Below are 15,621 nucleotides of genomic sequence, written 5' to 3' on the forward strand. Positions count from 1 at the left end.
CAGAAAAACACAATGAATAATTCATTCCAAATGTAAAAATAAAAAGTAAAAGCAATAGTTTTTTTTTCTGTCATAAAAAACTGAAACAAAATTCAATAACTTGAACATAGCCTCAGACCGTCCTAGTTCATGATAATTTTAATCAACATAAACGCAAATTTTTATTTGCTTCTGTCAATATAACATAGTCATCACCGGCAAAACATTCCACGGAGAAAATAAAGAGTTAAAAATGCCTTTCAAAACTCGAAAAGAAATAACAGATGTTTAAAACTTCTTACACCTATGAACAATCGGCAACGGAAGATTAAAGGTGTGAAATATAAACGAAGTGAGTGAGAAAAGCGAGAGAAATCGAGAGAGGCATCAGATCTTCCTATTCAATTAAGAATGAATCAAAATGCCCAAATCGAAATCCGAGCATTCAGCAACTGAAAATGTTCATCAATTGGCCTCACTGATTTCGTTGAATTACAAAATAGAAAACCGACAATAAGAAAAGAGACAATAAGGCGGAGCAACAGCAGAACACGAAAAACACACAACAGCACAGAAAGAAACTCGAGGCTGAGGAGCGAGAGAATACGGCTACCGTGAACCCTAGGGTTTTGCAGTTCTACTGAAAGCTACCACTTCGACTCGTTTATAAAAGATTTCGGGAGAGGGTATGGGTTTGGGAACTTCGATCGGACGGCTGGGATTTAAGATGTTTTGAGTAGTGGGCTTTGAACTTCTTGTATGGAAATGAGAATTATTGGGCCACAAGATACAAGGTTCATCGGTAAATAACTGAACCTCATTACACTGAGGCCCAAACAGATAATTGAAGTATATTTTATGGGAGCTGAAGTATATTAAAGGGAAAAAAAACTTAATTTCTTACTCGATTAAAGGAAACAAAAATATTGAAAATGGAGTGCTAGTTGAAAAATTAAGTATAAATAAAAAGAACTAATATAAAAGTGAAGTAAAAATAAATTAATGTAGGGTAAGGATATAATAGGAAAGAGAAATAACAAAATTGATTAAAAAGTATTAAAAATCAAAAGGGAGTGTAAGTTGAGAAAATGGGAGTGGAGAAATCATATTCCTATTTTATAAGCCTGAAAATATTTTTTTATTTTTTATTTTAAATACAGCCCGACAAGAGTATTTTTGTTTAACGAATGAAGATCAAAATGTGTTAGGCACTTCAAAAATGTACCCCCTTTTTTTCAATCAATTTTAATTATCCAACGTATGTGGTGAATAGTGTTATCATAAAAATTATATTGCCTGACTGTGCATTTTCAGCTCGTATTATGATAAAAATTAACATAATTAATCAAGGGCGCAGTTCTACCCACATGGAGGGTAGGTGCTACCCAACCCAAAATTTTTAAAAAAATACAAATAGCTAGATATGTTTATTCCCATAAAAAAAAATGTTGAAATCCTATCTTTATTTGCCCAGGCAAAATAAATAAATAAATCCTATCTCTATTTTCATTGTACTACAGAGTACGCTTTACTTGTCTCATTGAAACTTTTCCCATCATGCTTTTCTTGTAGACTGAAACTTTCATTTAAACAATGAACATTTCTCTTTTTTCTCTTTCTCCCCGTCACTTTTCTTATTCTTTCTTTCTAGTCATCTTCTTCATGATTCTCTCTTTTTTATGTGATGTGTCTCTCTTATAGAATTTGGGTTTGTTGTTATCAATTGAATTTATGCCTTGTCGAATTAGGATTTCTGAATTGAATTGGGGGTTGTGAAATAAGAGCTTTGAATTGTGAATTAGGTTCCTCAATGTTGGAGAAATTATCTGATATTTTATTTTAAGCCTAAAAGGAATGAATTTTTTTTTTCTTTTCATAATGGTTTTGTTAGGTTCAAGTGAATGTATGATATTTTCTAAGCCCAAAAGTGGTATTCTTTTTATTTTTTAAAAAATTACATATATTAGTGTTGAGTGTATGTACAGTGGAGGCCACAATTTAGAATATGCCCTTGACCCTTAGAAAACTTTGGTCACTCTATTCACTCATATCGTTGAGTTTAGTGTGTAAGTTTCGTCTAACTGATTATCAAATCATGAATCCGCGGCTGTAATTAATTGTTTAAATTCATAATATTATGACAATTATAAACATTTTAGGTTTTTTAAAATTATATAATAAGCAACGGAGGGACGATTCGAACATAAGATTTCAAATGAAGGGATAATTGTTCTTAACAACTTGAGTTATAAACCTCTTAATAAACATCTTATGTTTACTTTAATAGTTTGGCAAGATAATATTTATATGTGACATTCTCACCTTGCACTAAAGTTTATTTTTAGGAAATCATTCTCACATTACACGTTTTTCTTGTTCTAATTATTTTTTTTAAAGATATGATCTATTTAAAACCTAGAAAACCTTGATAAGTACTTTTTTTATAAATGGAATAATTTTCCTTATGTTTCAATGAAAATTGCGGTGAATTCTTGCAAGATCAGAAATATAGATTAATTTATTGATCAGTTTTTTTCTTTTTGGGTATCCAATAATTGTACAAATATTTGAAGGGTTTATTTGGAGGGTTTATTCGATGGTGCATATCATTTTGTTTATTTTTCGGTGACCTGCTAAATTATAATTTTTTTTTTCTTGTGCTGGTGACTCAATTGTAAATTTGTTTGCTTGTGGCTTTAGATTCTATCATTTCTTCACTAAATTATAAAATAATCACGCACTTGTCCTCTCCTGAAGACAAGGAGAAGGAGAAAAGCCGGTGATAAAGGAAGAAAAAAAAAAAGAATATATAAAAACGCGTCTTGTAATTTCAGGCCTTGTCTGAAGTCCTGCTATGTTTACTGTCCGTGCCAAAACATTGTATTTGTAGTCAACAAAAACAAGCTAAAATCCGTGAAATCACCGCCTTTGACATTTTGATCATCGGTTCCTTGCCATTCTACTGAAACAAGCTTGGCCATCTAGGGATTATATAACCAACCAGGTAACCAACACTAATCTGCAACCATAATCTCTCTCTTTTTCTGTCTCTTAAATCTTTATCCCATTTCAGATTTTCTAGGGTTTCATTTTTAAGTTTTGGGTTTCAAGCTTTAGAGGCTTTTGATTCACATTTCAACTAGTTGGCAACTTAGCGCATGGTTTTTGTTTTGGTGAATCAAGGTTTTTAGCTTTAGAGCGGGCACAGGAAGCTTAGCTGAGCTTAATGGAGGGCAGTGATGAAACTGGTAGTGTCAAGCAACGACCCAATTCAACATTTGGTTCATCATCTTTTTCGGTTCCTAAACCAAACAGCCATTTAGAGATACCCAATTTCAATTCAGCTCAAATGGGTTTGCCTATGCGCCAATCATCCCCAAGTTTGAGTCCTGAGAACACTAAGAGGCCTGGTATACCTCCTTCACACCCCAATAACCACAATTCAATGCCTTTTTCGCATATCATGAGGCCTCAATCGGGTTCTTGGCAACTGGGTCCTCAGAATTTGAGCTCAGTGCCTTCCCATACAAGATCCTTATCTCAGCCTTCGTTTTTCTCACTTAATTCTTTGCCCCCATTGAGCCCTTTGCCTTACCGCGAGCCCTCGTCTTCTTCACTCTCTGACCCAAATTCCGTTGATGTTTCTATGGATGAAACTGTTGTTAATTCTCATGCCCCGTCGCTTCGTTCTCCAGTTACTACTGACAGCAACGCATTTTGGGCTGGTGATGGCCTTCCCCCTCGTAGAGGCCACAGGCGCTCTAACAGTGATGTCCCATTAGGATTCTCAGCTGTCATTCAGTCTTCACCTCAGCTGATTCCCATTGGGCGTAGAACAAGTTTGGATGGATCAGCTTCTGGAAGAGAAAATTCGGGGATTGGCAAGCCAGTTCAGTTGGTGAAACGGGGATCAAATGGGGATAGGGATGGTAACAAAAATGCTGAGGGAATGGATGAGAGAAAATCGGGGGGAGAGGTTGTGGATGACTTGTTTAATGCATACATGAATTTGGACAACATTGAGAAAATGAACTCGTCTGGTAATGAGGATAAGGATTTGGATAGCAGAGCCAGCGGCTCAAAGACAAATGGGGGTGAGAGTAGTGATAATGAAGTGGAAAGTGGTCTAAATGGAAATCGTTACAACGGGCAGAGGCCAGCTTCTGGTTTTCCAAGTGAGAAGAGGGAAGGAGTCAAGAGGACTGCTACTGGAGATGTTGTACCAAACGTCCGACACTGTAGGAGCATTTCCATGGATAGTTATATGGAAAATTTGAATTTCGATGATGAACCACTGAAGCCCCTGCCGGCAGGCCAACAATCACCTTCCGCTTCCCTAGATGGTAACTCAGGTAAGTTCAGCATGGAGTTTGGAAGTGGTGAGTTCAATGCAATTGAGCTGAGAAAGATAATGGAAAGTGAGAAACTTGCTGAGATAGCCCAATCAGACCCCAAGCGTGCAAAGAGGTGTTGTGTTTTTAACTTCTATCCTATATCTATTTTTTAATGGATGGCTTGTTAAGTGAATTTTCTCATATGTGATCTATTCATCCAGGATTTTGGCGAACCGTCAGTCAGCTGCGCGTTCTAAGGAGAGGAAGATGCGATACATTGTAGAATTGGAACACAAAGTGCAAACACTGCAGACAGAGGCAACCACTTTGTCTGCTCAGTTTACCAAGTTGCAGGTAGGTATTTATTTGGGGATTTCTGATTCTAAAGTCTAGCTCTTCCCTGTTTGAAATTGAACTTCATCGTATGTTCCCTGACTCTGTTTTATTTGCTTGTGTCCAGAGAGACTCTGTGGGTCTTACTAGTGAGAACAATGAGTTGAAATTTCGTCTTCAAGCTTTGGAGCAACAGGCCCAACTTAAAGATGGTATTATGCCTTTTTCTTTAGCTCTTTATATGTCTGTTGGAAACCACAATTATCATATGTTCCATTCCATATAAACTAATTTCTGTAGATGATTTCACACGAAGATTTATCAACCAAAACACATGTTGAAAGTTCAGAATGCATGCATAATTATATTATTAGCCTTCACTACGTTTTCTGCTATTGCATTTCTAATTTGGTTGCAAATAAAGTTAGGTTTGGCCAAACAGAGGTTCCTTTGTATCTTCCCGTAGCTTATATGATTGGTGTTTGAAAAACTAACAATATTGTGGTTAACTTGAAAATAGATCTGTTCGAATAACTACTCGTCTTCTTCTTGTGTCTCTACATGTAAATTTAACTTTATCCAGCTATAACCATTCTATCCTCATGTCTGTGATAGTCCGCCTCCTTGACTATGGATTTTCATTTCAGTTCTACGAATTCCTGAAAACGTAGAAACCAGTAAAATTTTCAGTTAGTTTTAGCAATTATAACTGTGCTGCTGTATCTTGAGGAAAAATAAAAATGCTGCTGTATCTGTCTGCTTGTGCTTTTCATTGTGGAAACGTATTTATACTGATCTTGATGAATGGAAGCAAAGTGAAATTTTATTCCTCCCACTTTGGTAATTATAAATGTTTCATATCAGGTGGAATTCCTAACTGTATAGATATTCCTGTAATCTGTCAATACCAAGTAAAAGAAAAACAATATATTCGTTGAATTTTCTAGATAAAGATGCAGAATTTGCATATGAGTATCGAGTATTCTTCCCGGCTTGTGATGAAAGCGGTCTAGGATTGAAAGGAGTGGTCAAGCTTAAACATTAAGTGAATAGATATAACTTAAGACATTAAATCCAAGATATTCTTCAATGCTTTGATGTATTCACACAATCCTGTAGGGCAAAAGTCGATATTTTGATAGGAAGGCAGAGGTTACAGTCAAATTTAACTCAGCCCTGGCCCCTGGCTGTTTGAAAGGATTGAGCTTGATTAACACTTGGGTCTCTTCACTCCCTTCCCTTTCTCAAATACTTTGGTGGGTGGTAGTCAGATTTTAGGTCCATAATTTTGTGATAGTTAGATTGCCTAAATGTTTAACCACGGAGCTTGATTAATTAACGCTTTATAAATGCAACTTTTTTAACTATTAAAAAACCCTCTAATTCGTAGAGTCATATTTCATTTATGGCATATTCCTTCTTCTGATGTAGATGGGATCTGGACTGATTTTATCTTTATATTTTCTTTGGTCTTTGATGTTGCAGCTTTAAATGAGGCCTTGACTGGAGAAGTCCAGCGGCTAAAGCTTGCTGCTGCAGAGATCGGTGGAGAAGGGCACCTTTCAATTAATCAACAAATGCTCCAACTACAGCATCTCAACCTTTATCAAATGCAACAGCAGCCACAACACCAGTCTCAACAGCACACACAACAGCAGTTCATGCAGCCTCAGCAAAACAGACAACCTTCCCATCAGCAGAATGGCAATGGCAATGGCAATGCTGCTGCTGCTGCTAAGCACGAGTCAAGCGAATAGGTTGGCCAACACATACGTTGGCTTGTATTGGTTCAGTAGATTATGGGTGACAAAATTTATTTTGAAATGATGTCATATAAATCCATATATATGTCTAAATTTATTGACATAAGTATTATTGTGAAATTTATATAACTTAACCATTTTTTGGTTCATTGGGTTGGTTACTTCTGTTGTATTGAAAGTTTTACTTGGGGGAGAATCAAGTCTTGGTTAACTGGTTGTTTGTAGTATTCTAATTTTGTTTCAAATGTGAACTTTGATGTTTAGAACATATACCATATATATATGTATATATCTACAAGCTGGAATAACTCTAATAAGCGCAATTCAAGTCCAATTGACATTTTTAACCATCAGTTTTCATCTCAGTTACAAATTTCAATAGAAGCAATGTATAATATGAAGGTTTTATGAATAATGATATGTATTTCGTTGAGTTATTTACACAAACATCCCTTCATGTTTTTGGTTTTTTCATAAAACTCCTAAGTTTCAGAAATTATACGAACACCCATTGAGGTTTCAAATTGTTTTCACAAAATCTATTTTCATTGATTGTTTGTTCAAAATGATTTTCATTTTAAAAAATGTGTGCAAATGACAAATTCAGCCTCAATGAGTGTATGTGCAATATAATTTCAAAGGCTAATTTGTTATTCCGAGAATTTTTTATATATAAAATCATCAAATTTTGGATGAAAAATCAACAAAAATGAATTTTTTGAAAACAATTTTAAACCTAAGGGATGTTTAGGTAATTATTGAAGCCTTAGGAATTTTGTGAAAAATACGAAAAGCTGAGATTGTTAGAGATTATTCTAATAATTTCATATGCATACACGAATTTAAACCAACAAATGCGGACCGAAATGGAATTTTACAGATTCGTCGAATTATGTCGGGGTTTCTAAATTGAAAGCTTAATTCTTTTTTGTCACATAATTGAAGTATTTAGTTAAATCATCGAAATCATGCAAAGCTTCAACTGCTCAATACATGAACAGAGGAGTTGTACGATACGAGTGGGTTCATTCATAAAGGCCACAGCAACCGACTGAAATAATTCTACTGCAATATTAGATTTATTCAAATGAAATATTTAAATAGAAATGAAATTTAGGTTAGCCTCACGGGAAACATACGATAGGAGCCTTGATGAAAACAAAAGCAAAAGTAAAAGTCGCGAAAATGAGCGGATTAAAATATGAATAAATACGAGTAAAAGAGAAAGGCAAGCTGAAGATTTTGAGGAAAGAAAAGAAGCAGCAGAAGAAAATCTAGAGACTATTTTATTATCTACATGGCGTGCGTTCCCTTTTTATTTTATTTTATTTTTCTTTCTTTTTAATTAATTAAGCCCTGTTCTCGTAAACCCAACCAAATCCCTCCCTTTTAATATTTTCCTTTCCCATTTTGAATTAGGGTTCCATTCTTCATCCATTTCTTCCTCCGTTCCTCCACACCCCAAAACCCTATTCCGTTCCCGATCTCTTTAAACTAGCCGTTGCCTCCATTTCCCGCCAATCTCACCTTCATCCCAGCCGTTCATTATTCACCTTTTGAAAACTAGCCGTTAGATCCACCGCTTCTGGAGCCATTCCGCTGTATATTTTCCTTTTTGAAGTCTTGACCGTCGGCTTTGCCGGATTTTGACCTGCAATGTCTGCGGTCCAAGTGGAGAAGAAGGTCGAGGAGGAGGAGAGTAAGAATGTAGAGAAATCGGGAGAGCTCTTGTTCTGTGGCGGTACGTCTTGGGATGTCATTGGTCGGCGCAAAGGCGCCGTCGAAGGCAACTTGATTTCTCCCACGCGCCTTCGCCCTCTCGTCGGCATCGATATCCGTTTTGTAGCCTCGGGTTGCTGTGAGTTTCCTTCTCACTGCTTGTTTAACGCAGTTTGAAATTTTTTTTTGGTGGTGAATGTGATAATGTTTGTTGGTTTTTATTGGAATTGATTGTTTTGGTTGTGCAAATGTTGGCTCAGCTTCCTGCCATTGTGTGGCATTGGATGTGGAAGGGCGTTGCTATACTTGGGGACGCAATGAGGCATGATCACACTCTACTTTTGGTTTCTTTGTTTATGCTTGTGGTCTATTTATTTTGTATTTAAGTATGAAGTTATGTTTGCAGAAGGGTCAGCTGGGTCACGGAGATTCAATTCAGCGTGATAGGCCGACTGTAGTGTCTGAACTTTCAAAGTATGTTGCTTCTCTGATGTTGAACGCAGTTGTATTATTGATAAGATTAGTTAAGAGCTAGTGTTATAGCAATGAAATATTTTGATGTCGGTGCCCCATTGTGAATCTTCGAGTTCATCATCTCTGGAGAACTCTTCAATAATTTTAAAGAAATTCTCTATTGCAGGCACAAAGTTGTTAGAGCTGCATCAGGGAGGAGTCATTCTGTAGTGATTACTGAGGATGGGTATTCTTTCGCCTTTGGCTGGAATAAGCATGGACAGCTGGGTTCCGGTTCAGCAAAAAATGGTAGGTTCTTCTTTGTAAAGTTGGTCTGATGAAATTTTAGGAACTAGCAACGAGAATCTGATGACAATTAGTTTTCTGGGATGCTTAATTGAATAATGCTTCACTAATTAAATACATCCATATTCCCTTAGTTTTCATGATGTTATACTATCTGGAACACACTATCTGGAAGATTATGTTTTCTGCTCTCTATGTGGACATTATGAGATGCCAATAGGAGAGCCAAGTTTACTTTACAACTTGGTATTGAGTGAGTTCAGTTGAGTCTTGGATTAATGCTACGTGTTCTGTTAGTAGAAATTGTTGTAATTTTTAGTATTCAAGTCAAATTTCATGGCTCTTAATTGTACTTAGCATATTTTGTAAATCTTTGACAGTACATATGTGTATAACTGACAGCCTTTTGGTTACATACTTGCTTTGTGTTCTGTAGAAATTGAGAAATCCCCTGTTCGCTGTCAAGTGTCTGATGTTAAAAATACAGCTTGTGGGGCTGACTTCACTGTTTGGTTATCTTGTGTTGAAGGAGCTTCTATACTGTATGGTCTGCAGCTATGCTCGAGTTTCTTGAACTTTCGGTCAATTGCTTAATTGTCTTGGTTCTCAATTTGTTATGATTACTGGCTGAATTACAAATGTTTCTTGATTTCCAGAACTGCAGGTCTTCCACAGTATGGGCAACTTGGGCATGGTACTGATAATGAGGTATGTTTTAGGGTAGATTAAGAGGTTTTTTGGTACATTTCTTTACACCTTAATATCTTTGGACAATGTGGCCTTTACTGGTAATGGAATGCCCTGGCAGTTGTTTATGAAATTAAGCATGAGATAAATTATTTATGTCCTTGCAGTATAATACTAAAGACAGCTCAGTGAGGCTTGCGTATGAAGCCCAGCCACGCCCTAAAGCAATAACTTCTCTGGCTGGGGAAACCATTGTGAAAGTTGCATGCGGAACAAATCATACAGGTTATCACAATGCCTGCCCTCTCTCTCTTCCCCCTTTCCGCTGATTGCATGTGTGTGTGTTCTCTGTCTGCAATTTGTGTCGTTATCGTTTGCTTAATTCGTTTATATGGTTTGGGAATACAGTGGCAGTGGATGCAAATGGCTATGTTTATACGTAAGGGCTTTTATATGGCATTACCTTTGTCTTGCTTCCAAATATTTTGATATTTGAGTATCTGTCTAACTTGCAATAATTTATGGTGAAACTCAGGTGGGGCTTTGGTGGTTATGGAAGGTTGGTACTCACTGTTCATTCCCAAGCATTTGTTTTTGTTTGTTTTAAATTTTTAGAAGTGGATGAATGTTTCTTATGAATTTGCCTATTGAAATCATCTTTGTTGTCATTTTTAATTTTGATCTTCTTACCCTGCATATGACTCTGGAGTGCTGTTTATAGGCTTGGACATAGGGAGCAGAAGGATGAATGGGCTCCTCGTCGTGTTGATGTTTTCCAAAGGCAAAATCTTCTGCCTCCTGATGCAGTTATATCAGCTGGTTCTGTGAACTCTGCATGTACTGCAGGTACCCAATTAATGTGTTAACAAGGCTCTCTCTCACTTGTTCTTGCTTTGGTTGCTATATCATTGTTCACACACCTTATTAGAATACCGTTCTTATGTTCTCTCATAAATTCTTATATTTTCATGAGACGTTTCTTCATGTCAATTTTTGGTCACATGTTTGCTTGCATAATTGGGTTTTTGTATTATTCGTGGTTTTCAAATTCTCTTAGCTGCCTCTCTAACAGATTTTTTCTGTTTGGAAGAAGTGGGAAGCTTTTAAGCATTAAGCATAGGCTTTACGCTTTGCATAGTCACATTTGGAAGGTCATGGCACCTTACCGCATGTCAAACACCAAAACACATTTATAATTTAAATTGAAGTTAATGGAGGAGCACCTTTTCTCTTTATCAAGAGTTGATAATTGATGATTGATCTTTGTGATCACAGTAACTGCTATAATTTTTATATTTCACTACAGTCAATCACTTTTACGATCTGGTGTTCCTCCTGATCGTCTATATTCTTTTTTTCCAGGTGGAGGGCAGTTGTATATGTGGGGTAAAATTAAGACCACGGGTGATGACTGGATGTATCCTAAACCACTCATGGATTTAAGGTTTGGCTCTCATCATTAATCATCTTTAATTAGTAATGCTTTTACTGCTCACTGTAGAAGCTTTGACTCTTCTATATCTAATGCTTGCCATTTCTGTGATATTTAATTATAATTTATATCTCCTGCCTGTCATCGTTTTCGAGGGAGGGAAAGGAAACTATTTAGAGTTAGCTTGGAAGTTGTTCCTTTTCTCTTGGATTATCTTTTCAACTTTGATTTTAATTTTATTTATTTTATTTATTTATTTTTTTTGTAGGGATTCGTAAAAACTAAAGTTTTTGGTTCTGTTTGTAACTAATGATGTGACATAATTGCTTATAAATTTTTTCTCATCTTTGTTGACAGTGGCTGGAATTTGCGTTGCATGGATTCAGGCAATATGCACCATTTTGTTGGTGCTGATTCCTCCTGCATAAGTTGGGGTCATGCTCAGTATGGAGAATTGGGATATGGCCCTAATGGACAGAAGTATGTGATGGGTCATGATATGATATATTTATTTGTTTTGAGGTCTCTTTTCCCTTTTTTAATCGTTGTTTTTTTGTTTTGGCTGCTTAGGTCTTCTGCAGTACCCAAAAAAGTGGAAATTCTTGACGGTATGCATGTTATGAGGTGTGTATTTGTTTTTGTATTGTCTTGTCTTGTCTACGTTCTTAATGTACCATAAGCTTCAATTACATGTTCCCGTGCATAATGATGGAGGATTCTACAATGTAGTGTTGCATGTGGTATGGGCCATTCCATGGTTATTGTTGATAGAACAAATGTTGGTGACCGACTTGATCAGGTAACTCAAAATTGGTCGTCTTTTCTTCTTTTTGTTTAATGTGGGATTCCAGTATCTTGAATCCCAGTTATATGCAGAATGTAGAACTAATTACAATTGAATTCCATCTCCATCCTGTTTAAGTTTAATGCAAGGCTGCTCTCTAACTTATATCTTTTTGGCAGCTTGATGTATATGATGGCAAAGCTTCTGTTGAAGGTATGCTGACTTTAGTGGTTGCAATGTGAATATTTCATTCATCCTTGATCAGTTGGTCCCAGAAGAGTTGGTCCAAACTCAGCGAAGCTGTAAAGTTAAACCTTGTTTCTTGATTTGTTGCATTAATCTTGTTGCAGGGAGTGAGGAACCTGTGAGTGGCCCTCCAGTTTCTAAGCAAACTCCTAAAAAGGGTGCTTCTAAGGCAACTCAGAATTCCAAGAGGAAGAAGTCAAAAGATTCTTCTGATTCGGAAGATGAAGACGACAATGATGGCGACAGTGAGGACGAAGACAGTGATGAAAGTGATGAACAGGTCAATGGCAGGACAGAACCTAAAAGGCAACGGGGAGGGAAGGCTTCTGGCAGAGGTCGAGGCAATGGTGCTAAAAAGGCAGCACCAGCAGAGGTAAAAGGCGCTGGGCGTGGACGGGGACGCCCTCCTTCCGCAAATAAAAGCCCAAAGCCCGCACCGGGGAAGACTGGTCCGGGTAAGAGGGGAAGGCCTCGCAAGTCATAAGTTGTATTCTCGCAGTGGGCCCAGTCAAAACCGGAAATTTTGTTCTCTCAATGTAGAGAAGTGTACTTTTATTGCCATGTGGCGCGCTCTTTATTTGGCGCCACTTTCAATTGTTTAAATGTTTTTTTTTATTTTAATTGTTTGCATTCACTTCAAATATTATGTGATTTAACTGATTGAAAACTCTGGACTGAAACAAACACTCTGCATTTTTAACATCCGGCTGAAATGAAAGAATGTGAGTGATATATCTTGTACCAAATTTGTATTTGATTGACACTTTCTCTAATCTTGTTCTTCTTGTGCAGTGTTTTGTTTAAATAAATAGCTTATCAAGTGTAAATAAAAGGGAGACTTTGGAAAAAAACAAAATGAGAGAGAAATTTTTTAAAAGAAGCCAAAATGGACAAATTTGCCTTTATTTATTTTTGGATTTCCTAAGGAATCCTTTATATTTATATGTCTTCGATTTGAAAATTGATAAGTTTTTCTGTTTTTTTTATTTAAAGCTTTGGTTTTTTTCAAAAATAAAAGTTTTTTTATGGCTAAAACCTAAATTTACTTAAATAAAATTTCTTTTAAAAAATAGGGCTTAATTAGGATGAAGATCAAAATGGGCCATCTGTAAATTCGGAGAAAAACTTTCGTGGCACAGGATGCCAAGTCAGAAAACCCATTTCATATCCTTTTCCAATAAGATTGTGCCATCTGTCCAATATGCACAATACATCTCTTCTGCCAGTGCAAAGCAAAGTTCCCTTCTTTTTTATTATTTTTTTTATTATATGTTCTTTTTCCCCAAGGACAAACCTCACGGCTGTCACTGCAAGATTGAAACCACTCAAGAGAAATCCAAGAATTCATCTCCATCTTCCATGATACTTCAATTTTCAAGTGTATAAAAGTTCATATGAATGAACATAAAATTCCAAACCTTTTAATTATTCCAAACGCTTGGTTCATAATCCAAGCAAAATCCCCAAACTTACACTTGGATTTTCCCAAACAAAACTTAATTCAAGTTTCCGTCTAATTTCACGTCAACAAGAAACCCATGGTAGAACTTTCATTTTAATCATTGTCGACCTGCCGGTTTGCATGACCTTCTTGATGGTATCCATGGAAGCAACAGTGAGGAACCACTGGTTTCTCTGGGTTTTTTTTTGTTTGAATTTGTTGAATTCGAGTGGGAGAGAATGAAAAACTTGGATTGAACAATTTCAGTCAATCTTACAGTGGAAGGCCGGATTATGCAAGTGTATGAGGAGAGAGAATGAAAAAACTGAGATTTGCTTTGGTTCTCCAGCAGGAGAGAGATGGCTTTGGGAAGATTGGGTAGGTGACACAATCTTTATTGGATTGGGATATGAAATGGGTTTTCTGACCTGGCATCCCGTGCTGGGAAAGTTTTTCTCATGAAGAGAATTTGGGCTAATTATTTTGACATGTCATGGACAAAGGGAGTTTGTGGTGTGATGAGCTTCTAGTCTAATAATGTTTTGGCTTAGAATATTGAGTGGAGAGGGGAGGGACCATAAAGCACTCATGTTTGCTTGTAAAGTCAAGGAATAGGAAAGCTGTGAGCCCCCAAGCATCAACAGCCTTCAACGTATTGTAGAATACTAAATACTGACCTCACCCACTCCATATGTTACAAAGCTTGTTGGGCATAGATTAAAGCTAGACGAGCCTAACAGGCCCCATCTTTCATAATCATTGCAACTTTATGTCCATATAAGAGGAAACACATGATGAATAGTTGAGACCCAAGAAACCCTCAAGATCCCACTCTTTTAAGCTATGTGAATTATCTAAGGCCAAAATTGATATAGATGTGAATAGGCTGCAAGAGCTTGTAGCTCAAGTGATTAAAAGTAATTATCTATGCACTTATGATTACGTGATTGAATCTCCCATATCCTAATATCACTTGTATAAAATAAAATAAAAAGGACAATCAATAAGCATGCCCAAGGAAGGAAAGCTCATGGCTTTGACAGTCTAGATATGTATATGTATAATTATAAACAATTTCAATCATATCCCCGTCGGCCATGTGACCAAGGGCTCCACCAGCCTTTCTCAACATAGGAGAGGACCACGTGGTGGAGAGTCATATATGCCGTTGTACCTAAAAATGGGCACAAAAGCTGATTGCTGAAATAATTCCCCACCCAAGATTAAAATGATGGTTTAATGCCTAAATGGGTATGATGCCTCAGCCTTTCTGATTGCGACTCCTAGACTTACTCTAAATCTTAATTTATGGGTAAAAACGTTGTTAAGCCATCCAAAACAATAATTTTTTAGTGGGTTGGTGCCATTTATGTACATCTCAATGGTAAAATAGATAAGGGGGATAGAGACCACACAACTAATATACAATTATTGAACCTTACATGTTTTAGCATGGATTAGGGTTTGTTTTCAATGATCACACTTGGATTGGATTACCTAATTTGCTTTTTAAAACGTTACATAATTTTACAGGACGACAAAGACTGTCGTTTTTGGAATCCAATACCGTACGGCGAGACGTTTGGGTTGGAGCAGAGCAGAGCAGGTCGTCTAACGGTCCAACCACCAAAATCAGAGAGGTAGCGAGCGAGAAGAGCTTTCTAGCAAATGCCTTGGTGGGGCCGCACATGACAGATTCATGGCAATGGCAACCCATTCGCAGCTGCTGAAACATGGTATATGCCTTGTGCAAGCATAATATCACTGTGGATGGATCATGGATACATACAGCATGTAACTCAGACTCCCATGTGCTCACACGTGTCAATTTAGTGGACAACCACGTGGCACGTGAGGACAAAAACAGCTGTCAATAATAGTTGTTGGTCGACTCGTCACTGGTGCGGTTACTTACTGGTTGGAAATGGGAACTGGAACCCAATAGGCCAACATTATTTGTCAAACAAAACATAAAAAACAAATACAAGACAGCCTTTTCCTTCCTCTTCCCCCCCCAAAAAGAAAAGAGGCAAGACAGCCTCCGTTGTTAAGACGCCACCGTTTTCATTTATTCTTCTTCCATCTCTCTAATCCTCACAGGAAAGCCACTGTCGGGCCCACCCACAGCCCACCGTCTGATTTAT

General features: G+C 37.0%; 2 protein-coding genes and 2 non-coding genes across 4 annotated transcripts; 2 read left to right on the forward strand and 2 right to left on the reverse strand.

Annotated features, from left to right (window-relative positions):
- Nucleotides 1-109: 109 nt before the first annotated feature.
- On the reverse strand, nt 110-199 carry LOC148919702 (small nucleolar RNA snoR20a). The gene has a single exon (XR_016124872.1). It is a non-coding gene; the product is annotated as a small nucleolar RNA snoR20a (small nucleolar RNA).
- Nucleotides 200-363: 164 nt separating this feature from the next.
- LOC148919703 (small nucleolar RNA snoR64a) lies at nt 364-441 on the reverse strand. Its single transcript, XR_016124860.1, has one exon. It is a non-coding gene; the product is annotated as a small nucleolar RNA snoR64a (small nucleolar RNA).
- Nucleotides 442-2,789: 2,348 nt separating this feature from the next.
- On the forward strand, nt 2,790-6,657 carry LOC103321284 (Basic-leucine zipper (bZIP) transcription factor family protein). The gene is made up of 5 exons (XM_008223084.2): nt 2,790-2,983; nt 3,163-4,446; nt 4,535-4,667; nt 4,774-4,858; nt 6,132-6,657. The coding sequence occupies exons 2-5, from the start codon at nt 3,206-3,208 to the stop codon at nt 6,401-6,403; spliced, it is 1,731 nt and encodes a 576-aa protein (XP_008221306.2). The 5' UTR covers nt 2,790-2,983; nt 3,163-3,205; the 3' UTR covers nt 6,404-6,657.
- Nucleotides 6,658-7,502: 845 nt separating this feature from the next.
- LOC103321283 (Regulator of chromosome condensation (RCC1) family protein) lies at nt 7,503-12,782 on the forward strand. The gene is made up of 16 exons (XM_089045247.1): nt 7,503-8,267; nt 8,389-8,450; nt 8,535-8,602; nt 8,769-8,890; nt 9,324-9,429; nt 9,544-9,595; nt 9,742-9,859; nt 9,983-10,013; nt 10,110-10,133; nt 10,296-10,420; nt 10,937-11,018; nt 11,364-11,486; nt 11,577-11,630; nt 11,736-11,805; nt 11,970-12,003; nt 12,141-12,782. The coding sequence occupies exons 1-16, from the start codon at nt 8,066-8,068 to the stop codon at nt 12,518-12,520; spliced, it is 1,653 nt and encodes a 550-aa protein (XP_088901373.1). The 5' UTR covers nt 7,503-8,065; the 3' UTR covers nt 12,521-12,782.
- Nucleotides 12,783-15,621: the final 2,839 nt, after the last annotated feature.

The sequence above is a fragment of the Prunus mume genome, linkage group LG2 (assembly GCF_029339155.1).
Source record: "Prunus mume cultivar Tortuosa linkage group LG2, ASM2933915v1, whole genome shotgun sequence".
In the NCBI taxonomy this organism is placed as follows: domain Eukaryota; kingdom Viridiplantae; phylum Streptophyta; class Magnoliopsida; order Rosales; family Rosaceae; genus Prunus; species Prunus mume.

What these genes read in the sequence shown, in the direction of transcription:
- LOC103321284 (XM_008223084.2), top strand. Translation starts at nt 3,206, where the DNA reads ATGGAGGGCAGTGATGAAACTGGTAGTGTCAAGCAACGACCCAATTCA. An exon ending in CTCAGTTTACCAAGTTGCAG is followed by an intron (nt 4,668 to 4,773) that starts GTAGGTATTTAT and finishes GCTTGTGTCCAG; the next exon opens with AGAGACTCTGTGGGTCTTAC. An exon ending in ACAGGCCCAACTTAAAGATG is followed by an intron (nt 4,859 to 6,131) that starts GTATTATGCCTT and finishes TTGATGTTGCAG; the next exon opens with CTTTAAATGAGGCCTTGACT.
- LOC103321283 (XM_089045247.1), top strand. Translation starts at nt 8,066, where the DNA reads ATGTCTGCGGTCCAAGTGGAGAAGAAGGTCGAGGAGGAGGAGAGTAAG. An exon ending in ATACTTGGGGACGCAATGAG is followed by an intron (nt 8,451 to 8,534) that starts GCATGATCACAC and finishes TTATGTTTGCAG; the next exon opens with AAGGGTCAGCTGGGTCACGG. An exon ending in TTGGTGACCGACTTGATCAG is followed by an intron (nt 11,806 to 11,969) that starts GTAACTCAAAAT and finishes TCTTTTTGGCAG; the next exon opens with CTTGATGTATATGATGGCAA.